General features: G+C 42.1%; 1 protein-coding gene across 19 annotated transcripts in view; it reads left to right on the top strand.

The window, feature by feature from the left end:
* Positions 1-25,546, top strand: part of CEP72 (centrosomal protein 72) — a 79,341-nt gene that overhangs the window by 10,292 nt on the left and 43,503 nt on the right. For 17 of the 19 annotated variants that reach the window (XM_043540369.1, XM_037889874.1, XM_043540367.1 and 14 more), the window contains exons 4-11: positions 1,817-1,931; positions 6,906-7,084; positions 7,862-7,965; positions 10,839-10,890; positions 11,549-11,761; positions 14,134-14,441; positions 17,014-17,152; positions 21,012-21,214. In XM_043540369.1, coding sequence (XP_043396304.1) covers positions 1,817-1,931; positions 6,906-7,084; positions 7,862-7,965; positions 10,839-10,890; positions 11,549-11,761; positions 14,134-14,441; positions 17,014-17,152; positions 21,012-21,214 — 1,313 coding nt within the window. Of the gene's footprint in view, positions 1-1,816; positions 1,932-6,905; positions 7,085-7,861; positions 7,966-10,838; positions 10,891-11,548; positions 11,762-14,133; positions 14,442-17,013; positions 17,153-21,011; positions 21,215-21,809; positions 21,956-25,546 lie in introns of those variants that run through there. The other 2 variants (XM_037889877.2, XM_037889876.2) reach the window with 2 other exon arrangements.

The raw sequence follows: 25,546 nt of genomic DNA, 5'->3' as shown, positions 1-25,546 counted from the left end.
AACCCACTGACCGCTATTCCCACCTACATGCCTCCAGCTTTCACCCTGACCACACCACATGATGGATCGTGTGGTGTGGTCAGGGTGAAAGCTGGAGGCATGTAGGTGGGAATAGCGGTCAGTGGGTTTCCGGTATGGGGTGGTGTTGATGTGACCATCGTTTATTAGCACTGTAGTCTTCTGCAGTTTCCACGATATGCTATGCATCCGATGAAGTGAGCTGTAGCTCACGAAAGCTCATGCTCAAATAAACTGGTTAGTCTCTAAGGTGCCACAAGTACTCCTTTTCTTTTTACGAATACAGACTAACACGGCTGTTACTCTGAAAACTGAAAGATCATGGCTCATGGCCTCTGGTTTCATTAACGAAAAGCTACAGTAGAACTTCAGTGTTACGAACTGACCAGTCAACCACACACCTCATTTGGAACCGGAAGTACGCAATCAGGCAGCAGCAGAGACAAAAACAAAATGAAAATCTCACAAATACAGTACTGTGTTAAATGCAAAGTACTAAAACATCAAAAAGAGAAAGCAGCATTTATCTTCTGCATAGTAAAGTTTCAAAGCTGTCTTAAGTCAATGTTCAGTTGTAAGCTTTTAAAAGAACTATAACGTTTTGTTCAGAGTTATGAACAACCTCCATTCCCAAGGTGTTCTACTGTAATTCCAAATTCATATTACATGAACCCATGAGCGGTGGGTGGAGCCCCACGTCGGGTAAGCTAGCCCCTAGCTGCGCCTCTCTGCCCAAGCTCCCTGCAGCCAGAGCCCTATGCCCCCCCCCCCTTTGTGGCTGGAGCCATGAGTTCTCTCCCCTGCCCAGAGGAGCCCCAAGTCCCTCCCCCCCAGCCAGAGCATCCTTGGGCCAGCTAGAGCCCTTGAGCCCCCCCACATGGTCAGAGAAGCCCTGGGCCAGCCGGAGTCTCCCCACAGCACTCTGTCTTCCCAGACCCCAAGCTGCCCTGCGTGAAAAGCTCTTGTTTCTTCTCTTCCGGGAGAATTCATGTAGCTTTTGGTATGCTCCATGGAAGGTTCTGGGTGGCTGAGGAGGTATGTGTTACTCAGCTTCATCAGTAATCTTTCTGGAGTCCAGGGAGATTACTGATACCACCTTCTTGGCTGCCCCGTAACCTGTATGGGACATAATGATAAGAGAAAACTTCCCCCTCCAAACCCACAACCGGTGTCAGGAGGTCGCAGCTGTGCCTGGGCAGGCTCAGCCTTCCCTGGCCTATTATACCCGCTGCCACGTGGCTGTTTCCAGGCTTCCTTTCTTGTCTGCCATTCTCCCTTATATCTGGGTGGAATCTAATAAGCTATACCTGGCCTGACGGGGCTTCCAACACGTGCTATCAGGATGAGGAGAATCATTCCTCTCTGTTACAGTCTATTTAAATGTGAAGGGGTTGTTTTCCTACAAATGAATTATGAGATAAAAAGCCTACAAAACCCAGACACAGAACTTTAAGCCCCTAGAGAATGGGTTGGGTTTACAAATGTTGGCTCTGGAATAGCAATTATGTTCTATAACATTAGCTTAGACATATGCACGTGTTGTTTTCACAATGAATGGAACTTTCAGAAATCTATATATTTTTAACTTTTGGCCTTTTTTTCTCCACTAGGAGCACGTTATCTATTTTCCTTAAAACTGACATGATGAAATCTGTGCCCTCACTGGTTATCAGAGGTTTATCTTCTGTAAATGTAGTCAGTTTGAAGGTGCCATGATACCGTTCTGATTTCCTGAGTTAAAAGCTATAGTGAAAAATATTAATGACATTGATTTCTTTTTGTGGGGATTATTTTCTAGATGATCGACCGGTGAGAGATAGTGAACGAAAAGCATCCCTTTTGCATTTCACCACAGATCATGCATTTGAATTAAAAGATTCTTCACCAACAGCAAAAGTGAAAGAAATCGAAAGGTATGAACAAAGTAACAGAAGCAGTAGTTTTGAAGTGTTGGAAAGGCAATTAGGGCTTAATTCTAAAGCAAATATTGCACTCAGGCAAGTTTATAAACATCCTTAGTGCAAGAATCAAAAAGTGCAGCTGTGGAAACATATGGAAAATCTTCAAGGCTCTCTTGTCCCGTCAGTGTAAATCTTATGAGTTACTTTGGGGAATTACTCAAGTCTGTGTCTGACAAACCTTACCTATTTGTTACTTGTGCATTAAATTCCTCCAGGCAAATTTCTATGTATTTTGAATACCACAGATCTCTGGTTTAGGAATTCTTGCCTCATTACCAGTTACATGATTCCTCTTTCTTCATTTGTCAGTTAATGCTATTCATATTCAGTTCTGTCTTTGTTGATTTCTTGCTATAAGTAAGCCTTTCTCTGTGCTGTGCCCATCAATTTATATTTTTATAATGGCACTAATCTCTGGTATCTGAGTGTGCAATCTATGAAGGTACTTAGGCACGTATGTCCCAGTTTCGGCTTGGCTGCAATCCACAAAATGCCTGCCAAACAGTGGAGGCATCAACTCAGTCGATGCCAAATTTTTCAGAGTAAACGTTCCTGCCTCTAGGTAGGCACACTGCTGCTCAACTCTAAGCTCTTGGACACCCCAGCCAGATTCATGAACCAGGGGAAGATAGGTGTGTGATGGGTTCCCCTCCCCCCCGCCCCGGTGCCACCTGATGTATTGGGGTACCACTGAGCCCGCCTGTTCCACCAGGCTGGGCTCCCTTACACTGTCCTGCTGAGCCAGACCCTCAAGCCTCCTCCAACACACAGGTAGGGACACACCCAGCTGCAGAAGGACACAGACACTGAAATCAGCACTGCATGAGTAGGCTTCAGCTAGGGAATTGCCCAGCACTCAAGTGCACACCCCCTCTAGAGTGCAAACCCAAAATTATATCGTCTTGCACTGCACAGAAATCTGTACAGTGTAAGGTCATGAAATTTGCTCCCTCCCTCAGTGGTGAAAGATGTGCACAGTTTTTGTCCCCCCCAGTTATGAATGCCACAAACTGGTTTTAAACAAAAACAAGTTTATTAACTACAAAAGATAGATTTTAAGTGATTATAAGGTTTAGGAAACAGATCAAAGCAGATTAACTATCAAATGAAACAAACATACAAACTTAAGTTTAAGATACTAAAAAAAAAAACTGGTTACAAGTAGTAATTTCTCACCTGAAATGTTGTTTTAGCTAGATTGAGGTGGTTCTGGAAGGCAAGGTGCTCTTACTTGCAACTTAAAACTCAAGATATTTCTTTCACAGGCCAGACTCCTTTCTAGCCTGGGCTCAGCTCTTCTCCCCCACTTTGTCTTTGTTTCTTAGATATTTCCAGCAGCCATCCTGGCTGGGGATTCAGTGAAGAATGACCCTGATTATGTCACTCCCCTGCCTGAAATAGGTTTTACATATAGCAGGAATCCTTTGTTTTCTAGTGTGGTTGCTCACCCCACCCACCCCGGAAAAATACTGGTATTCTATCGTGGAGTCCAGGACCAGATGACTTGATCATATGACCCTGCAGTGTCAAAGCAGCCATAAATCAGAGGTTTTTTTGGTAGCATCCCAGGAAAGCTTCTCAGGAAGGTGGGAGATTAGCATCTTCAAAGACCTATTGTTCTCCCTAATGATCTGTTGACTTGTTCCCAGGTAGCCAGCCAGACTGATTGCATTCTGTCTGGTAGGCGTTCCCTAGGTGCAAACACTTTTGTAGTACAGATGTATTGTCAATAGTCCTAACTTTAGATACAAAAAGGATACATTCCTACAAATAGGATAATCATATTTAGTAAATAACCTTTCCAGTGGTACATCACATGACCTTTCTTGCATAAAATACGTTATGATTGACACAATCATATAATATTACTCTGAAAAATATGGGAAGCAGTGTCACAAGGTGTTCATCTGTCTGAGTTGCACGTGGAGCATTCTGAGAGGCCACCTACCAGATCAGGTCCCATTCAAAATCTGGTTGGAGGAGGTGGTGATGGTGCCTCCCATTTTATAATTTCTGTCCCAATAGTAAGGGTCTCAATGGGAGGCCCAGGTTCAATTCCTCCCTGTGCTGGAGTGGGAGAAAGGAGACCCCAGTTCAAATCCTACCTCTCAGAAGAGTGCTGTGCTATGTTCCCTGTGAGCTGCATGGCTGCGCAGCAGTCTCTCCAGGCCCACCGGCGCTGCTGGGGAGAAGAGCCCCTTTCCCGGTCCAGGCCCACCAGAGCTGCCGTGGCTGGGGAGAGGAGCCCCTCCCCAGGCCCAGAGCTGCCGTGGCTGGGGAGAGGAGCCCCTCCCCAGGCCCAGAGCTGCCGTGGCTGGGGAGAGGAGCCCCTCCCCAGGCCCAGAGCTGCCGTGGCTGGGGAGAGGAGCCCCTCCCCAGGCCCAGGGCTGCCGGGGCCGGGGAGAGGAGCCCCTCCCCAGGCCCAGGGCTGCCGGGGCCGGGGAGAGGAGCCCCTCCCCAGGCCCAGGGCTGCCGGGGCCAGTGAGAGGTACCTCTCACCTGGCCCTGAGCTGCTGTGGTAATAGAAGGCTGCACCCCAAACCCCTCACCCCCAGCTCCACCCCAGAGCCCATACCCCAACCAGAGCCCTCACGCCCCCCCCCCCCCCCCCCCCCCCCCCCCGCAACCCTCTGCCCTAGCCCTGAGCCCCCTCCTGCACTCCAACCCCCTCATCCCTGGCCTGGCCTCACCCCAGCCAGAGTCGTCACCCCCACTACCCCCCAACCCTTTGCCCCAGCCCTGAGCCCCCTCCCACACTCCAAATCCCTTGGCCCCGGCCCCATGCCCACCACATGAATTTTGTTAAGTGTACCAATATGGAGGTGATGTGTCACACGTCACCTCCATATTGGTGCACATAACAAAATTCATTCCGTACATGGACATAAAAAATTAGAGGGAACGCTGGTGCTGTGACTACTGAGCTATGGAATATTCTGATGTGGGCTCCCTCAGTCTCTCCTGTTGGTGCTGTTCTTCCACGGGTAAATAATGAAAGAGGGACTAGAGCAGGGTCTCTCACCGCCCAGATAAGTGCCCTAACCACTGGTCCACTGGACCACCACTTTTTCACTATCTCTCTGTCCCAGTGACTTTCATTATTTTTTTACAGTGGAATAGCTTCAGCAGGAGAGAATGGGGGAGCAGGTGAGTGCCTTAATCACGAGGCTAAAAGTTGTAAAGTTGGGGCAGAGGTACCCCCTCTTCCGCTGGCTGTTTTATGTAGAGTAAGGCAGGTGCCTAACTCATTCCTACAAGAAACTGCTGAGGTGCCTAAAGCCACCTGACTCCAGGCAGCTGGTTTCCAAAGCAGAGCTAGGAACCACACTGCAGCCTGGACTTCAGCCTCGTGCCCCGCCCAGAGATAGGTGGCTAGCACATACCTGGCTTTGGCATCTCCCATTGGATATCTGAGGTGGATCCCTGCTTAGCATGCTGGCTTTTATGGATCGCCTTTGAAGGTGCATATCTTTTCCTAGGACCCTATCTCATGTTTTGCGGATCACAGTGTTACTGTGAGTTTGTAGGTGCTAAAAGTTAGGTGCTATGACACTGATTGTTGAAATGCCTAAGTCCCTTTGTGGATTCCACCCTGAGTGCTTGTTGGCCTGTCTTTCTACATCCAGAGCTGGACATCAGATCATTTTCTGAGAGTGAATATCATTACAAATGGATTTATGGTAGAAGGATTCTTATATTCAAAATGCCTTTTGCCCTTCTGGATCTCATTTTAAAAGCAGTGTAGTTACTCTTACTTAACCTAATATGTAATTAATTTGTAAATGGGCAATCTTTTAGTTGTATGTTTGTACAGTGCCTAGCAAATGGGGCACTGATCGGGCTCCCTAGGCACTTGAGAATGAGATTCACAAAAGCCAACAAGCTGAGCAGCCTATACTGTATGAGAGAGGTGTTGCTTAAGCCCCACCTCTCAAAGAAATTTATACACCTAACTGGGCAGGAGAAATGTAGGGGACTTTATTGGCAGAAACTTAAATACCTAGGGAATTTAGACACCTACTGGGTTATACAGCAGCTGAATGGGATTTTGGAGATCTGTATTTTGGACTTGGGTACCTAAAGTAGCAGTTAAGCACCTAAATCCCTTTGTGGAAATTTCCCTTCTCCTTTGGTGGCTGAGGCATCCAACCTCAGTTCAGCTGTAACTACTTTTCAGGAGCTGGTGTGATTGACCACATATCTCCAAAGATATTATTTAATGGAAGAAACTTATTCATAGTACCACTGTTACAAACTTTACCTGTATTGGCAGGTGTTAATCTTGTTATGCTGTAAATTTCATGTGCTGTTATTGCTTTTTTTAAATCTTAAGAATTGAATTCTTTCAATAATCAGTCACAAAATATTTTGAAATTTACAGCAAATTTGAAATTTGATTTAAAAGTTTATAATCAACCTTAAATTAGCTGGCAGTTGCATACAAATCAGAGCATTTTAATTTTACTTCTAAAAATATGTTGGAAGATTCCTTTCAACATATTGTCATTCAATCTCCCCACTCCCCCAATAATTACAGTACAGGTTGGAGTCAGTCGCAGGATTGGGGCCTAAAAACACAACACAGACAAAAGGTGGAAGAAAGAATGTATTATTCCCATTTTGTAGATGGGAAACTGAGACTCAGAGATTCAATGAATGGCCTAAAAATCACACAGGAAATCTGTGGTAGAGCTAGGAATTAAAACCAGATCTCCCGAGTCAATCTAGTGCTTTATCCATTATCTAATATCTTGTAACAAAACAACTAATCTTTTACCTAGAATAAAAAACTGTGCTGGTCCACTAACATTGATACTCAGTAAAATAAGTAAAGTTGTTTTTTATCCACAGAAAAAGGATCTTTAAATACAGGAAACCACAACATTAAAATAAGGTGACAGTGTGACGGCATATTTTCCTTAACAGATCTGGTCAGCCACGGATAGCATATATTAACTCAATGTCAAGGAAGTGTTCAGTGATGGATGAAGAAGATGAAGCAGTGCTAAACCTAATTACAAAGTGTGAATGGGACTTGAGCAAACCTCTTGGAATAACAGGATCTGCTAAAAAGGACCCTGAAGTAGAATTTCACAGTTTACAAAGTATGTTGATATACATTTAAAAATCTGTCATAAAAATTAGGTAATTAGTGAATAGTTTAAAAAGGAGATCTTCAGAGTTTAGGGGCCATATCTTCTCTGTTTTTGAATATTTTCAAATGCATCACTTTAGCATTTTTAAAGCAGTCTACTTACTTTTCTTGCATAAAATAAGACTAAAATTAAAGATTTTTATGTATTGAACTGTATGTAAACATTGATATTCTTTGCTTACTTTTCCACTGAAGTCTTTATTATGCATCATATATATATGAAACGTGCTATATGGAAGAGAAATTGAGTAAAACCTCCATTGTCTTGTGAAACATCCCTTAGTAGAAACTTTGAAAAATACTATGAAATAAAATACTCCTATAAAATAAAAATCATAACATAAGTCCAAAAGAACTCTGTAGAGGTGCAGTAGTAGTACTTTCCCTCCATGCAAGTACTATATCCAGAAACTTATACTGGAGCCCTAAGAATTCTGGGCCATGTCACCTCCCCCTTGAGCTATTCCCACATATTGGAAAGAAAAAGTGCTTTGAGGGACTTCCTTTTGCATTTGGGAATGGGGTAGGGCTGGACTGGACCCCTGTAAAAGTAACAGGGAAGATTGATGCCTCAAACTAGTGGATCGATCCTCCAAGATCCAGGGAGGCCCTGTGGCTCTCTATAACTACACTCTCTTCACACTTAGATCTATTATGTTGCAACCCTATTAAACTTAGCCTGTTTTATATAACAACTAAACTTTAATCCAGTCTCTGATTTCCTAAGGTATTCGCAATATGGAAGATAATGTTGGCATTACTATGAATAGGAAATCTGAAACCAGACCCAAGAGCCTACAAATGTGGAAACAACAAGCAAATATGCCTATGGTAAAAAAAAACAAAAAAACCCCAAGACAGACAAACTTGTATTTTGTTGTCTTTAACTATTTGAACCTGTAAGCTACCATACAGATTTTAGGAGAAACACTAGATACACAAGTGCAGGCTTGTAGGAATGCCCTTCCTCTGGCTGTAAATGAAGTAATTTTAAATGTTTGAATCTAGTCTTTGTCAGGTATATTCAGCTTAGTTCATTTGATGGTATTGGTTCAAAACTGGGATGGCTACCACTATTGGTTCAAAATTCTTGTGGCTACCACTATTTTAATCACATTCAGTCCTGCTCTGAGTAGGGTTAGGTAATACAATGATTAAAATGCTGGCAGTTAGACTATACTAACCCTCATTCTAATGCTACCACCAGTGGTAGCAACAGTGGGAAATTTTAGGACTCCCATTGCATAAATCTGTACTGCTACAGCTGGCCCAGGTCAGCTGACTTGGTACTGAACTGCAGGGCTATAAAATTGTAATGTAGACGTTAGTCTGGACTCCAGCTCGAGCCCTCTGCGACCCTCCCCCTTTGTGGGGTCTTAGAGCCCCACGAGCCAAAAAACAAAAATCAGCTGACCCATGTCAGCCATGCATCTTTTATTGCAGTGTAGACATAACCAACTCACAGAACACTAAGGGTAGTAGAAAAAAAGTTCAAAATGGAGCGCTGCTTTTATTGGGTGGTTGGTTTGTTTTTATTAATATAGTTTCAAAAGAATGCTAGGTGCCTGACAGGCAAAATCTCTTTGGCAGAAATGTGTGGATGCCGATTAAAATCAGTCGTAGAACCAACACAGTATCCATTAATACATGTAATTACTAATGTGCAGGTTGGTTTCAATCCCCATTTGGCACTGACCTGGTACGTGCCAAAATCTAAGGAATTTAAATGTTAATGCTCAGAGCCATATATAATGACCATTTTTGCCTGAATAGATTTCAGTTTACGTTCACAAAGTGTCTTTTGTGTGTAGGTGCCTTTGACAGGTAATGGAAAAATATTAATCAAGACAAGTAACCTAACATTACCCATTTAGCCAAAATTAAAAAGGAAAAAATAAAGATATCCTTCTCCAAAATCTTGAGCAAATAGAGGTGTTTTCAGTGTCTTGAAGGTAAACAGGTTTGGAGTAATTTGGATCAGGAGGAGAGTGAGCTCCAAAGCCTAGGTTTCCTTCATGGAGAAGGCCCTGTGGGCAGCCCCTTCCCTTTTAAACCAAGGCTATTTCTGGTTTTGGCACGTCCACTGCTTAGTAGTATTGCATGCAAAGAGAGGCTAATGCAGAATGTGCTGCAGACCCAGTGGTATTTTAGAAAAGGACCATTTAAATCTATGCTCCCAAGACTTCATTGGCTACCAATTTAATCTGGGTACAGTTCAAGATACTGGGTTTTTTTGCTCAGAAATTCATTATTGGTTTGGGCCCTGACTGCTTAAGCAGCCACCTCTCTCCTTATACTTTTGTCTAACTGTTGAGACCATCAAGTCTCCTTAAAATGACTGGCCCCAAATTTACATGAGGGGTCTCATGGCAGAGTGTTTTTCAGAGGAGACTCCTCGGTTCTAGATCTTGCTCCCTTCTTTGGGAGAGAGAGAGCTTAAGGTTCTTAATCTTTGGATCACATTGCAAAGCCCATCTGTTTTTTTTGTGAGAGAGTTGCTACTTTAAGTAGGTGGGTGCTTTCTGAGGCATGGAGAAAAATTTGTATTTGCACATACAGCCTGAGTCTGGCCCAGAATAAAAAAAAAAATTTTTTTAAAGGTAAGATATGAGTTAAAGTGAGAATAGAGTTTCAGAAATTACTCTTAAATTATTCCCTAGAATTTTGCACTAATGCAGGGTAAGGGCTTGTCTATGTGAACATTTAGTTTGCGGCAAACAGGGGTGTGAATCTTCCCTGCCCTAGCCTGCTATGGACCAACTGTCCACGTGGACCCTGCTAATACATCCGATGAAGTGAGCTGTAGCTCACAAAAGCTTATGCTCAAATTAATTTGTTAGTCTCTAAGGTGCCACAAGTACTCCTTTTCTTTTTGCATATTAACAGTTTGTTAGTGTGCATTGATTTAGTTCTCTGGACTAGATCAAAGCGCACTAGCAAACTGTTAACACCCATCAGCAGGGTCCACATGGACAGTTTAGTGTGTGGCAGATACACACCCCAAGGTGCCATGACCATCTTGCTAAATATTTCAATGTTCTGGTCCAGTAATAAATAATAAGCTGAGTACTGTTCTGTATCTATAAAATCTACTATTGGCTTCAACATTTGTTTTCTATCCCCCTTTTGAAAGGGGGAAAAAGTAGTGGGAGAAAAGGAGAATTCTAGACAAGCACTTTCAAAATGTTTTCTTGTTAATGTATTATTCACTTAAATGTCCTTTTAATAGGAAGTACAGTTAATTCAGGGAAGACATTGCCTGCCAAAATTTCTACTGAATTGTAAACTCTAGGGCCCCAATACTGCAAAGATTTATGTAGATCCTTAAAGTTAAGCACCTGCATACAAGACTTCATGGGTTTGGGATCTAAGTGGCAATACACTTTATGTAAAGATGAAATAAAGTTTAGACATTTTTCTTAATAAACTATTCAGCATACCAAACCAGTTACAATGTGTGATCAAAAGTGCAACTATCTTTGCACTTTAAAAACAATATTATTTTAAAATACATACCTCCTTTATTTACCTGTACCGAGTCCTGGATTCTGTGGCTTTTCCTATAATAGCTGATATGATTTTAAGAAGCAGAATAAGGCTTTCAAGGCATAAGTCTTGATTTGAAGCACTTTATCAGATTTGCAGTATAGTTTCCTGAGTGCTATGTTTTCATACTGATTATGTATTGATATTTTTAAATCTAGGATGGTAGTTCAGAAAACAGAAATGCGTTGAAAGTTCAGGAAACCAACGAAGGTAACAGTTGTTTGTGTGTTAACCTTGTGCTGTATATTATGTCTATGTACAAAGAACAATCTGTAGTACAACAAATGAGTAAAGATTATGTAGTTTTTAATCTAATTTGTCAATTATAGGATATTCCAATTTAATGGGACTATTTACCATTAATTTTACTGCTGTGGGAGTTTTACTGACAAAGGAAAAGCTGGGGGCTTCAACATGCATTGAGAGAATAATTTAATCTATTCTAGTTTTGAATCATTGACTTCATGTTTGTGTCAGATGCTTCTATCAACAATAAAATTACTCATTCCTGGCCCTGTAATAGCATTTGAAAATATTTCAGGTTCATAAGTTATGCCAATAATTCTGCATCCTGTGTATTGCTATTGTGTGGAGACCTACAGGAGACTCATTTGAATGTTGAATTAGAAATTTATAAAGCTATACACACTCAGTTTCCTGAATAAAGATTTAAAACGTGGATTAATTTCAGTGCAAAAATAAACAGACATCTATTTACCATGTTTTAAAAAAAGTTAACTCTGATAGAGGATCACCAACGAGTATTCTGTGTTACAAATTCCAAGATGTGTGTTTATTATGTTACTTCCTACCATCTAATTTAAGGGGATTAAATAAGTTTTTAAAACATAATATAATTTGTTTCTAGAGTACAGAAGTTTGCCTGATTGTTCACCAACTCTGCCTGTTGTGCATAATACCATTAAGCAAGGGAATGAGAAAAGGAAAAATAGCACTAAAGTTACATTTTCAGACAATAAGACTGAAGATCTTCTTAAGAGAGATCCTAATCTGAAATTTCAAGATGAGGCTGAATCTTATAAAAAAATTACAACCCATGCCAATTTCACACCCCATCCAGGTAACAAATGCAGAAATTTTGTGCTCTTTCTTGAGTTGTTCAGTTAACCTCTATAATGCAAACTTTCATTGTCCCCTGTGTGTTTATATGGAAGTGTCTGGCTACAGCAGTTCTGCTATCTCATTTGTGGTTTTCTGAGTGTATTTCTAATCTTTCTAGTCAGACCTCTGTTAAATCCAAATGAAAAAACAAACAAACCCCAAACTGTCTACAAATCCAGTGAGTTTCCGTGTGTTCTGTATTTGTTAGTCAGCAAAGTCTGCATATTGTACAGTCAGATGTGATTACTCAAATTATAAACAACTTTTTGAAATTCTGGTCAAGATGTGACTTGCGTACATTTTTATTTACTCACAGGTTGGTGAAAGACGAGTGTGTCTCCCGCACCTCACATCCGGTGGCATATAGGAGTCATAATGGAACTGCAAGGGCCCCAGAGAGAATTTTTCCTGGTGCAGGACCAGCATGGGACCAGCGTACATGGCTCCGTGCTGCCCCTCCCAATCTGACAGTGCCCGGCATAGGGGCATGGCAGAAGGGAGACTGGCCATAGCATTTGGAGCAACATGCTCTTCAACCCAAAATAGCTGGAGAGGTTGCCATAAATTAAAGAACCCCTTGGAAACACTCTGACTTACACTAAGGGCTGTAATGGCCCTTAGAACAGGTACAATCTGGTAGACCCAAAGATGCCTGGAGCGGTGCCATCTGTGCTGAGCTTCTTGAGACATACACCACAGAATCTAGCCCAATAGCTTATTTCAGTTATTTGAGGGTGCCTCTGACTAACTCTCCCTCTCCCCCTCTTTTCTAGAGAAAACAGAGTGAGCGCTCAGTGAGAAATCATAATAGAGACAAGGCATACCGTAGCTAGTAGAGGTCAAGCCTATGCCCCCCAGGGAGCTGTGAAGTAAAAAGTAGAGCAGAGTGAATAACTGATTTTTCAGTTTAGTGACTGAAATGAAAACAAAGTTTGTTAGAGGTCAAACAAAGTGAAATATTTTGTTACTTTTAAAATTTAAACAAGTCTAGCTAGATATCAAAATGAAACTTTGTTTTGAAACGTTGAAATGTCTCATTTAAAAAACATTGATATGAACAATTTTCTTTTGAATTTTTCTCATTGAGCTGAAACTATTTTCTGAAATCAACCCAGATTTGTAAATAGATTTAATTGCCCTGAAAATGCATTTTTTTGGCAAATAAGGTATTGGACTGAAAAATTTCACCCAGCTCGAGTAGAAAAGTACCAGTGTGTTGTCTCCACTATATGGACAGCCATCTCAAGATAAAAAGTAAATAAACCCCCCAGACTTTTTTCTTGTGCAGTGAAAACATCGTCTTAAATTGGCTCTAGGAGGACTGTGCAGAAGGAATTTTGGTTGAAATCTTCTTGGAAGGTCTCTGATTTAATATCTGGTCCATGTCAATGGCCCCACCTAGTGGATTTTTCTAATATTGCTGTATAATGTTTGCCATTTTACAAGGATTGTTTAATAAATGAACTCTCCACTCATTTCCTGAAGTATGTACCCATATTCTAGACTATAGTAATGAAATACTTTTATTCAACTAATGTCTTTCAATTTAAGCACAAAGGGCTGTTGTTGGCCACATCATAAACAGCTCTCACGTAAAGAGCACTGGAGCCAAATATTACTTGGTTTGACTTACTCAGTCTTCACTGATTCCATAGCATATTAGGTTATCATGAACATCAGTACTTTAAAAGTTCTAAATGCTACTGTCATGGAATGACATTTGTACTACGCCCAAGTAGTGGCTCTGTAGTTAAAATTTTTTGGACAGTTTCCCTTAGAAATTTAATTTTGATATTAAGTCTTCCATGTAGCTTATCATGCTTACGCTTAGACAGAGGTGTTTTTTGTTTTTGTTTTTTAATTCAGTAAATTTAAATTTGGGCTTCAATCTTAACCTGCCTCTAGTTTTTTAAACAAACATTTTACTGTAACTATTAGAATAATATCTCTACATAATGCTTGCCATTTGTTTTCAATAACATATAATTGTAAGACTGAGTGGCACTGTACATAATATTGAATGACTAGTAGACTTGGGGTAAATCTGTTATTCATTTTGAAATAATGTATATAATATATCCTTAGATGTCATTTAGTGAAAACATGCTTATTTCAAAGCTGAAAAAAGTTAAATTTTCCTGACCCATCCTAGTAATAAACCTGTTCTTTGAACCAATTAACTTTATAATCTCTTTACCAGTATTCAGAAAAAAATAGTTCAACCCTTGTTTAAAAATGGAATGTTCATGTTTTGTTAATTTTGACTTTTGATGCTAATTTAAAAGAACAAGGTCATTCTGTTTAAGTGACTCTGTATTTTTTCTTTTGGAGACTCTCAAGAAATTTCTTATCCAGTCCTCTCCTCTCCAAAGATACATTCACAGGCTCAGAAGATTTTTAATACATTATCAGCATCTAGATTACTTTGCAATAGAATATCACATAATGGAGGAAACCAACCAGTTCAGAATCAAACTTACCCTGCAGCTTTGCAGAAAAATAATGGACAACCTAATGTTAATGTGAATGTGTCTAAACAAGAAATCATGCAAGAGACTGGCAGAAACCATCCCCCTTCCATTCAGGGACCTGGACCTGAAGAGCAAAGGCCAAATAGCAAAACTACAGATGTCAGAGAGGTAAATGCTAGAACAGAAGAGTTGGTAATTTCTTTAAAATGTTTAGTTTCATTATTTATTATTAGACTGAACTATTAAAATGGACAATTACTAAAGACAAAACAAAAGTGTTTAGTTTTTCCTCAACCAATACCAATTTGTCATTGGTGCACTGTTTTTATCCTTCCATGAATGGGTGCCCATAACATCCACAGTAGTTTAGCGTGCTCATTATCTGATCTGACACTGCAGAATGCTACCACTGAGGAAGATGGTTTAGGAGTGACTATTAATCTCACTGATGCAGTAAAAAAACCTGACGATTGTCAAGATGACATACTGACAGTATATGGCAAGGTCCTGTGTGCTTTGTTGTTTACTGGACCTAACCTTTGCAGCAAGGCCTCCTGACTTCTGTGGCATAGCAGCGCAGAATTCTGTGTTGCCCTGGAATTTCTGCAGCAGCTTCAAGTTAGTTAATAGAAAAATTGTTAGATCATCCTCTCCAGCTCCCTAAAAATGCAGGGTTGTTTTGTTACTTACAGTAAATAGAAATTGTGATTAAAATTTTGGGAGTTGGCAACAGTCAATTTTTTTAATTTTTATTTTATTTTATTTTTTTAAATAAAAAGCAAATACCCCATGCTTATTCACAATTTGGGAGATAAATTCCCATCTTTGCTCCTGCTATTCTTTGGCAGGAGAAAGTTTTATACTGTAGTGGCTGCAACTTCACAGAGACATACTTTTTAAAAATGAAAAATTACAATGTACTGAATATCGCAGTAGTCAGTAAACCTTGCAAAAAGACCCTGTTCTTGCAGAATTCATTTTTATGTGCATCAGCTCTCCCTGATGTAATGGTTGTCTGAGTGAAGATTTTTCTGTGTATGTTTAGTAAAAGCTACTATCTCCCTCCTGAAAATTGTCCTAGAGCAGACTGAGGTAACTGGGCACTGGACCCTTGGCTAAGTTGAGAGGGACTTAGTGTCATATGTAGATGGAGCTTCATTAAGCTCTGCTGAAATTTAGTAGATGCTGATCTGAAAGATCAAAAAAACTTTCAATCACTTACAACTTTTTACTTTCCCACTGCCCCAAACCAAGCAGTACTGTATGTGTATGGTGTTTCAAATTCCATTTGTTTTTGCTGTAACTCTATTCAAAAATGTTTAATTACAGTTGTTGTCCTGGAGAAAACACATTTTTCTCCCTCTGTGTATATATTACACAAGAAAAACTACATTTAAAAACGTTAAGCTTGCAAATTCAAGTACTCAAAAAGTTAGAAAATGTTAGAATTAATGTTGCCTGGCCCCTTCCATGTATAGGTTATAAAAATACAATTATGTGATCAAGTGCTGTTTTTTTTCCCCCACTGATCCATTTCCTCATTCAGTGCAAAGGAGCTTGCTCTGGGGATGAATCAGGATTGTGTAGTGAAGGAGGCTGTTGTCTGGATCACCCCTGCCTCATTTGTTGCAGAAGTTGGAAGGTGTGTAGTGAATGAGGCAGGGGATTGCAGGAAGGGAAAGGATGGTATCATGGTTAAGGCAATTGAATTCTGCCCTCGGTATTGGATTCTGTCCCTGCCTGTGCCACAGAGTTCCTGTGCAGTGTTAGGCGAGTGACTAACCAAGTGATGGGGATGGTGCATGGCAGTCCGGTCAGCATTAGGAACTGTGAGAGGCTCAAGCATGCTCAGTGAAGATGAAATCTTTGGAGATTATGGTAACTGAAGTCTAGGAACTCTCTACTGATCATGTGCAGACTTGTTCCCTCCCCACCCCCAGCTTATAAATTGGCCAGATTTGGGCAAATTTACATAAGGTGGCAAACAACACATTCCTGACAAAAAGGCCACTCCCCTGTCAGATTTCAAGTCACCATTGCAAAGCATGGGGATGCCAGAGCTGTTCAGAGAAAAGATCATCAGAAGTTATTAACATGGGCAAAATGTATTTTTTCTAGCTGGGTTTTTGGAAATGACCTGTTTTGGCTGCAATTTCCCCCAACCCCCTCTTCTCCCCCCTGCCCCCACCAAAAAAAAACAACAGGCAAAAACACCCAACGTGTACAATTTCAATGGAAATGGTTAAAGTTTGGCAAAGTTATAAGCAACTGAAAACCGGGTCTTATAGTGGGAAGTGTCAGGCAACCTTAATAGGCAGTACAGTACTACTAGCCCTGCATGTAATGATATTTTACCCTCACGTAAATGAAAAATGTTGACAAAATTGTGGTCAGAATTTTTCCTAGACAGTTCTCCTTCAGGCAGAAACCAAGTATAGGTATTTTCAGGCCAAAAGTTTTCAGAAATAAAAGTGTGAGAATACTGGGAACTATGAAGGAAACTGCATCTTTAAAATTAGCTGGTACTATAAGGCCACCACAGTAATATTAGTGTTGTTTTCTAGGTTTGTTTGTTTTTTAGTAATCAACACCAATTTTGGGCCAAAACTACCTGACTCTGTCCCTTTAAATTCCTCTCTTTGTTGCATGTCACATTTCTGCACTTAAAAGGTTATATGGACCAAATTGAAAACATATGCAGTTCTAATGCATGAAAAAGAATTTTTTTTTTTTAATTCAGGTGTTTGAAACCCATCAAGTAGCAACTCAATCAGCTAATAAACATCTGTATGAAGCAACACCTATGGAACATCTTCTGGACTTAGTGGACAAATATTGGAATGGTTATAAATCACTCCACTGCAATGAGAAATTTCTTTGTAAGTAGGAAAAAGATATTTTTAACAGGGATTAGTGAACAACCGAAGATTTATATAAGTGATGTATAGAAAAATCATTATTTATTGGGGCTTGCTTGAAAACACAGAAGCTTCCTGTATTAACAGATTAGTGTGTTTTCAGGTTTTGTGAGTTTGCGATATAATTCCATCTTGAGTAGTGTAATTTAAATGATAGATTTTAACCTCTGTCTATGGCACGATAATTAGTAATCAGATTTCCAGAACCTAATCCGATAATAATCCACTCAACACATTATGAACAGAAGACAGACATAAGCAATTCCACATCAGTGCATAAGGTGGCTTTTATTTTACTTATTAATTGGACATGAAAACCAGAAGTGAATAAAAATACAGTGTTAGAATGATGGTCTCAGGCCAGACAGAAGTAAGATGTTGCACCACTAATGTTAAACCAACTAGCTTTGATCTTAATTTAGGGCTACATTGCAACCCAGCAGCACAAGATGCCTCTGTTTTTTCTGCATCAGATACTCACATAATGGGGAACAGCACAGAAAGGGAAGCAGGCTCTTCAGAATCACTATGTCCTCTGCCTTGTGCAAATGGATAGGAGGGGGAAGAATAGGGTGAAGGTTTGGCTTCCCTTCCCTCTTTGTCTTCCTCACGCTGTCGCATCCAGGCTAGCATAGCTGTGCTGCCATGTCAGGGAATATATGATGAGCTGGATATAAACCTGGCACAGTGAATTAGTGAAACTCCTTTTGCTACAATCACCTATTAAAAAGGAAATTAATTCATACATTTTATTTTACCCCCACCTTAGGTACAGTACTGCTGTAATGGATCTACTACTATCTGTGTTGCTGTCAGGGTTCCCTCCCCATTCTGCACTCTGGGGTACAGATGTGGGGACCTGCATGAAAGACCCTATGAGCTTATTTCTATCAGCTTAGGTTAAAAACTTCCCCAAGGTACAAATCCTTTCATTGTCCTTAGACAGTATTGCTGCCACCACCAAGTGATGTAGACAAAAATTCAGGAAAAGGGTCACTTGGAGTCCCAATTCCCCCAAGCCCCTTCACCCCCTTTCCTGGGAAGGCTTGAGAATAATATACTAACCAATTGGTTACAATGTGAGCACAGACCAAACCACTTGGTTTTTAGGGCATTGAAAATCATTCAGGTTCTTAAAAGAAGAATTGTATTTATAAAAAAAAAAAAAAAGAGAATCACACCTCCAAAATCAGGATGGAAGGTAACTTTACAGGGTAAATAAAAAGATTTAAAACACAGAGGATTCCCCTCTGACTCTGCTTCACAGTTACAAAACAGGAATGAAATTATCTCTTAGCATAGGGAAAATTCACAAGCTAAAACAAAAGATAATCTAACGCATTTCCTTGCCCTTACTTACAGTTTTTGTAATCTTAGATGGGTCATTTCGGGTATGCTTTCAGGAGATGTTTTACCTGCCTGTTCTCTCTCTCCTTCCAGAGAGGGAACAAACAAAGAGAGCACAAACAAAACCTCCCCCCCCGTATTTGAAAGTATCTTCTTTCTTTATTGGTCCTTTATTGGTCCAGGTTGTTTGAGCTTCTTAACCCCTTATAGGTAAAGTGATTCAGTACATCTGGCCAGGACGGATTTTATGTTACTGTATACATAAAGGTTGTTACCCTTCCCTTAATATTTATAACCATTGCTAAGGTGCCTAAGTTACTTAACTTCACCTTTGCAGATAGAGGTCTATAAAATCATGAATAGTGTGGAGAAAGTGCATAAGGAAGTGTTATTTACCCCTTCACATAAACACTAACTGGGGGAGGGGTGTGTAACCCAGTGAAATTAATAGGAGGCAGGTTTATAAACAAATGGAAGTACTGCTTCACACAACACAGTCAACCTGTGGAACTTGTTGACAGGGGATGTTGTGGAGGTCTGAATCATCTGGCATTGGCCACTATTGGAAGACTGTATACTGGGCTGGATGGACCATTAGTCTGACCCAATATGGCCATTCTTCTATAAGTAGAATGAACAATATTAAATAGGAAAGGAGTGATGCAACTCAGATCTTTACAGATCAAAACTTCTGTGTTCTGTGAAATATCAGAATTTCCATGTGGGTTAGAAGTCACTTAGATCCTGATGGGTGCAGATGAAGGTTACGAGAATGCATAATTAAGCAACAGGTAGGGCTACTGAGCATGGTACTTTTTCTAAAAAATTCATTTTGTGTATGTGACAGAATGTACCCATGTCCACACCCTACACATTATTGTAATAATCTTTGTACAATGTATGCTATCATTTGGGTGTCATTTGAAAACTTACAATTTGCTGGCCATTATTGTCCCAATAAAATGTGTGTGGCAACATTGCATGTGAAGTTACAAGATTTCACTGTATATTATTAATATATGTTCCAAACTGAGATTGGCAAACAGCTCTCTCTCTCAAACAAAGGAATGTGTGCTCTGCTTAATTTGCATTTAAGCAGTAAACAGAGTAATCAAGCAGGAAGGGGAAACGAAGGGTGCTTAAACAGGCTAGGAAAAGCAGTAGGGAACATCCTTCTCGTTAGACTCTTTGTTTCCTGAATTTTAGCTGGAAGTGTTTTTCAAGAGGGAGACTATAAAAAGGAGGGACAAACACCCTAAGAGAATTCCCCTCCCCCCCCCCCATTGTATTCATGGCACCAGAAGTGACAAAGGAAGCATTCGCTGGACTAGAGAAGGGATCCTGACCTAAGAAATTAAGTCAGTAAGACTGTTGAATGCATATGGTGAGAAACCTTGCTTGAACCTGATCTAGATTGTTAAGTTAGGCACCAGCAGTGTTTTAACTTTATTTTCTTGTAACCTTTTCAGACTTTTGTGCCCCATTACTTGTACTCAAAGTCTCTTTATAGTTAAACTTGTTTTATTGTTTGATCTAATCCAGTGTGTTTAAATGGAAGCATCTGGGAAACTTCATTTGGGGTAGCAAGTTATGTGCATATTTTTTCTATTAAAGTAATAACAGGCTTTATATGAACTTGTAGTGTCCAGGAGAGGGCTGGGTCATACAGGGCATATATTTCTGGGGGGGAATCTAAGATGGGGTGTGTGTTGGGATCACCTGCAGTATAACCAAGGCTGGTAAGAGCCAAGGTGTGGCTGGTTGGCTGTAGCACACAAACAGACATAGCTGGGAGTGAGCTGCGTGCTGGAGGCTACAGCAGCAAAGCATTGCAAAGGGCACCCTAGGTTAGAGGTCTGGGATGACACAGCTATCCATTAGTCTGGATTGTAGCATGATATGTCACAGTACAGTAAACTGAAGGGAGTAGGTGCTGCAGGCTGTTTTGTTTGGGAACTCTCTTTATCACCTGCCATGAGGAATGGAGCTGCTGCCTCTGCTGCTTACAGTTTTCTTGGAACCCCCAATACATTCATGCAGCAGTGCCCTGCCCTCAAGCCTGGCATGGCTATCACTTTCTCCTAAGTGCAGCTCTTGCACACACTTGAATGAGACATTGCTGCTGGCTGGCAATGGGAGTAACTTAAAATCCTAAAAATTAGCCATTAAACATGTAATTTGTATTTCCTGGATTTTGAGTACTTGATTTATGACATAATACAGTTTTGATATTACCTTTCCATGGCAGAAATGTAGGAGTAGGATGTGTAATCAAGTTTACAGGAAAGCAATTTTCTTCAGTCCCGTTACACTTACTGAGCCGAGTTCTGCAATAAATTACTGTAGCATAATTTCAGATTAACTCAATTGAAGTCAATAGAAATCACTGATTAGATTTTGTGCCATTTTCACTAACTACAGACATTGTTTGATACCCTTCCCTAATCTGCTCTGTTCTGTTTTTAATTCACAGCTCAGGCAGGGCCTGTTTTGTCTGCAATGCAGAAATCTGCACCTGCGGATCAACAAAAAGATTCTGAAACAATGTGTCAGGAGGTGAATAATCTGCTCTTAGAGAAAAGGACTTTACAAAGTCATTTGTCTGAACAAGATCAACAATACAACATAAAGATTAACAGTCTGATGTCAGAACTGAGCACTGCTCAAAAAGACATGGTGATTATGGCACTTCTGTTTTCTTCTAATGATTCTGTGGTGTGGATGAAATTGAATGCGTGTGTGGTAAAACTTAAGTGTTTAATCATATCTGAGTTTCTAATTCAAACTGGAAAGATCTTGTTAGTGGGTATAGTTAATACACTAGCTTTCAGTTTGTGCTGATCAGAGTTCAAACTGATTTTGATCACTGGAATATATGAAAAGCCTGAATCTCTCTGGACTACAGAGAGCTAGTTTGTCAGTCATCACTAAGGGTATGTCTACACTGGCAGAGTTACAGCACCGCTCAGAGACCCCTGAAGGGAAACCGCTGTTGTGTGTTCACACTATCAGCTGCCTGTGGAATAGCGTATTCACACTTGCAGCGGTATTTGGAGCGGTGCACTCTGGTCAGCAATCCCACAGAGCATCTCTTCCTCTTCTGCCTCTAAGAGTTGTGGGAAGATGGGGGAGGTCACGGGGCATCCTGGGTCCTATCCCCTGGCCCTGTGATCTATTGCTTTGCATCCCAGCAATCCCTGTGTTTCCATCTGCATTGGGCCCCATCTTTCAACAGTTTGTGTGCTGTGGGCTCTGCCTCTTTGGTCTGCAGGAATGGATCCCGAACTGTTGGCCAGTATGCTGCTCGGTTTGACCAACACGTCATGAGTGGCAGTGGAGTTATTCCTTAAACTATAAAGGCAAGAGGAGTGCGACATTGATCTTGCCACACGTAGTAGGTATGACATGAGATTGCTTGTGGCATTCATGGAGGTGCTGACCACAGTGGAACGCCACTTTTGGGCTCGGGAAATAAGCACTGAGTGGTGGGATTGCATTGTCATGCACATCTGGGATGACGAGCAGTGGCTGCAGAACTTTCGGATGAGAAAAGTCACATTCATGGGACTGTGTGATGAGCTTGACCCAGCTCTGCAGCACAAGGACATGAGAATGAGAGCAGCCCTGCCGTTGGAGAAGCGCATGGTGATTGCACTGTGGAAGCTGGCTACTCCAGACTGCTACCGATCGGTCGCTAACCAATTCGGAGTGGGAAGGTCGACCGTTGGACTCATGTTGGCGGAAGTGTGCAGGACCATTAATCACATCCTACTCTGAAAGACCATGACTCTGGGCAACGTGTGAGACGTGGAGGGCTTTGCACAAATGGGCCTCCCGAACTGCAGAGGGGCGATAGATGACACGCATATTCCAATTCTGGCACCAGACCACCTAGCCACTGAGTACATTAATCAGAAGAGGTATTTCTCAATGGTTCTCCAAGTGCTTATGGATCACCATGGGCATGTCACAGACAGGCTGGTCCAGAAAGCTGCATGACGCATGCATCTTTCGGAACTCTGACCTGTTCAGGACTTTTTTCCCGGATCAGAAGACCACCGTTGGAGAAGTCAAAATGTCCATTGTGATACTGGGAGACCCCGCCTACCCATTAATTCCGTGGCTTTGAAGCGATACATGGGACACCTTGACACCAGCAAGGAGCGGTTCAACAACAGACTGAGCAAATGCAGAATGAGTGTGCTTTTGGCCGTTTGAAGGCCTGCTGGCGCTGTCTATATGGGAAGCTGGACCTGGCCCATGACAATCGTGCTGTACGCTCCATAATATTTGGGAAGGGAAGGGTGAAAGCTTCACTCAGGGCTGGACTGCTAAGACTCAGCGCCTGGAGGCTGAGTTTGAACATCTAGAGAACAGGGCTATTTAGAGGGGTGCAGCTCAGGGCCAAAAGGATCAGGGATGCCTTGAGGCAGTAATTTGAAGCTGAAAGCCACTAATATTTATTGCTGTGCTCAAGAGTGCAGTGCTTGTAATGCTAGGAGGTGATTGGTGCAAACGATGCAACATGAAGGTTTAACACAATTGTCTGTTGCTTTGCAGGGCTGTTTGTTTCCAATTAATAGAATAAAAATAGTTTTCAAACCAACAATTCTTTTATTAAAAAACAACAACTGGAGGAGAGAGTCAAACAAACAAACAACACATCAGCGATGAGGGAAGGGAAGGTCCCAGGAGGAGGTGCGGTCCCGGGACGGCTAAAGATTTGTGCATGTCCAGGGATCAAACCTCCTTTGAATTACAATGCAGGGGGTACTGTATTTCAGCATGGCCAAACTGCAGAGGGATGGGTGTTGTGTGCAGTGGGTACTGGGAGTCAACAATGCTGGACTGTGACAGGGAGGAGTGGAATGCCATGGGTACAGACTGGAGCCAGGAGGTTGATGAGGTGTTGGCAGTGTCTGAGGGGTGCATGGGAAAGAGTTTTGCGACAGTGGCTGCAGGGGAAGTTGGGTGCGGAGCTGCTCGGTTTGCAGTGCTAGTATCTCCTGCAGTGTGTCTGCTTGGCACTCCATAATGTTTAAAAGCTGCTCCATGGTTTCATTCTGGCGTTCCGTGTTCTCCTTTCGGTCCCTCTTCTCCCTGTCCTGCCACTCTTTCAATTCCTATTTTTCAGCCACTGAGTGCATCATAACGTCACGCAGAAAGTCTTCCTTAGTTCTTCATGCCTGCTTTCTAATTCTGCATAGCCACTCAGCTGGCAATAACAACGAGGGAGGCTGAGCTCCCAAGGTCATATCTGTGAAGTTTAAACATAACATTTTACAGAAGCAGTATTGTATGCAACACACAAAATGCTGATTCAGTGATTTAAAACACATCCAGTATTCACACACCTGTCACTAACTCGCTGACCCCAGGCAAGCACACATGAGCCACACGACTCCCAAAATGGTGAGTAGCAGCAGGGGCAGGGTAAATCACCCTTCCCGGATCTTGCTGTTCTCTTGGGGAGAGCCAGCATGATAGGGGGAGCCTGATAATCATTCCTGTCCCCACATTTTCCATAGAATGTGATCTTTATAGAAGATATCTCGCTGCTGAGGGTGAGCAGGAAATCAAGGGAGGGTCTTCTCCAAGACTGCGGCTTCTGCCCTGGCCCTTATGTGGCTTGCCATGTGTGCAGTAATGGTTCTAACCCACCCCTTCTGTGACGGCACAGTGCTATGGGAAAGTTACCGTTAATGGGGCAAGAAACAAAGCAGTTCTGCCAAAGAACCTGCGGCAGCGGATTGGCCAGTATCTCCATGAGCGTTTCCTGGAGATCTGAAGCAGATTCCTGTGAAGTGAGGGAGTCAATCTACACCATATTCCGCTGGCATGTGGTGGTACGTGCATCATACAGACACAAGCTTGCTTCTGCAACCCCCCTGCCCCCAACAACTTGCCTCAGCGATTACCAAAATCAAATCCACTAACCAGGGGCCTCCTCTCCTGTTTGCGCTTTGCCAAGCTCTGACAGCCTCCTCCGGGGTAGAAAAGAGCTCCTGGCTGCATGCATCTCTGACCTCCAAGTCATCCTCTGCCTCTGGGTCCCCCTCGCCCTCCTCGTCCAAAATTTCCTCCTCCTGGCTCGGTCAACTCTCGACTGGCATGTGAGCCAACGAAGTATGCACAGTGGCCTTCACGATGGAGGTGGGGTCGCCGCCGAGTATTGCGTCCAGCCCTTTGTAGAACCGGCAGCTCATGGGCGCAGCACCGGAGCAGTGGTTTGCCTCCCGCGCCTTGTGGTAGGCGTTCCACAGCTCCTTCACTTTGACCCTGCACTGCAGTGTGTTCCAGTCATGGCCCCTTTCTGTCATGCATCGTGAAATCTGTCCATAGGTATCATAATTTGTATGGCTGGAGCACAGCTGGGAGTGAACAGCCTCCTCTCCCCAAATGCTGATGAGGTCCAGCAGCTCAGCATTGCTCCAAGCGGGGGATCACCTGGTGCGTGGAGCAGGCATGGCCACCTGGTAGGATGCGTGGAGACCACTGCACACATCACCAAGCAAACAGGAAGGGGATGTTGAAAATTCCAAAGAAATTTATGGTGTGGGGATGATAGTTGGTCACGTGAGGGCTGGGCAGTAGAGTTCAAACCAAAGACGCAAGAACAGGCTTTGTGGGATATCTCTCAGAGACCAATCGCAGCGCTGTAATCAGCGTGGGGTGTCTACACTGGCACCATGGCGCTGTACCCCCAGCGCAGAAAGCTGTATGCCTCTTGTTGGGTTGTTTTTTTTACAGTGCTGCAACTGCGCAGTTTCTGCACACTAAGTGGCTTGGCAGTGTGTACACCTCGGAAGTTACAATGCAGAAAGCTGCTTTACTGCGCAGAAACTTGCCAGTGTAGACAGGGCCTAAGGCTGGTAGGAGCTCACAGCTTACTGTGAACTGGCAACTCTTTAATCAGTACCCTCCTACAAACATCTTTCTTTATCCCTTTCCCCAGTGAGCACTTGAAAGAATTTGCAACATTCTCTTTATGGAAAAAAAGGCAGTTTC

This window comes from Chelonia mydas, chromosome 2 (assembly GCF_015237465.2).
Source record: "Chelonia mydas isolate rCheMyd1 chromosome 2, rCheMyd1.pri.v2, whole genome shotgun sequence".
NCBI lineage: Eukaryota > Metazoa > Chordata > Testudines > Cheloniidae > Chelonia > Chelonia mydas.
Note: the sequence above shows the minus strand (reverse complement) of the source record. Positions and strands in the feature narration are given on the sequence as shown.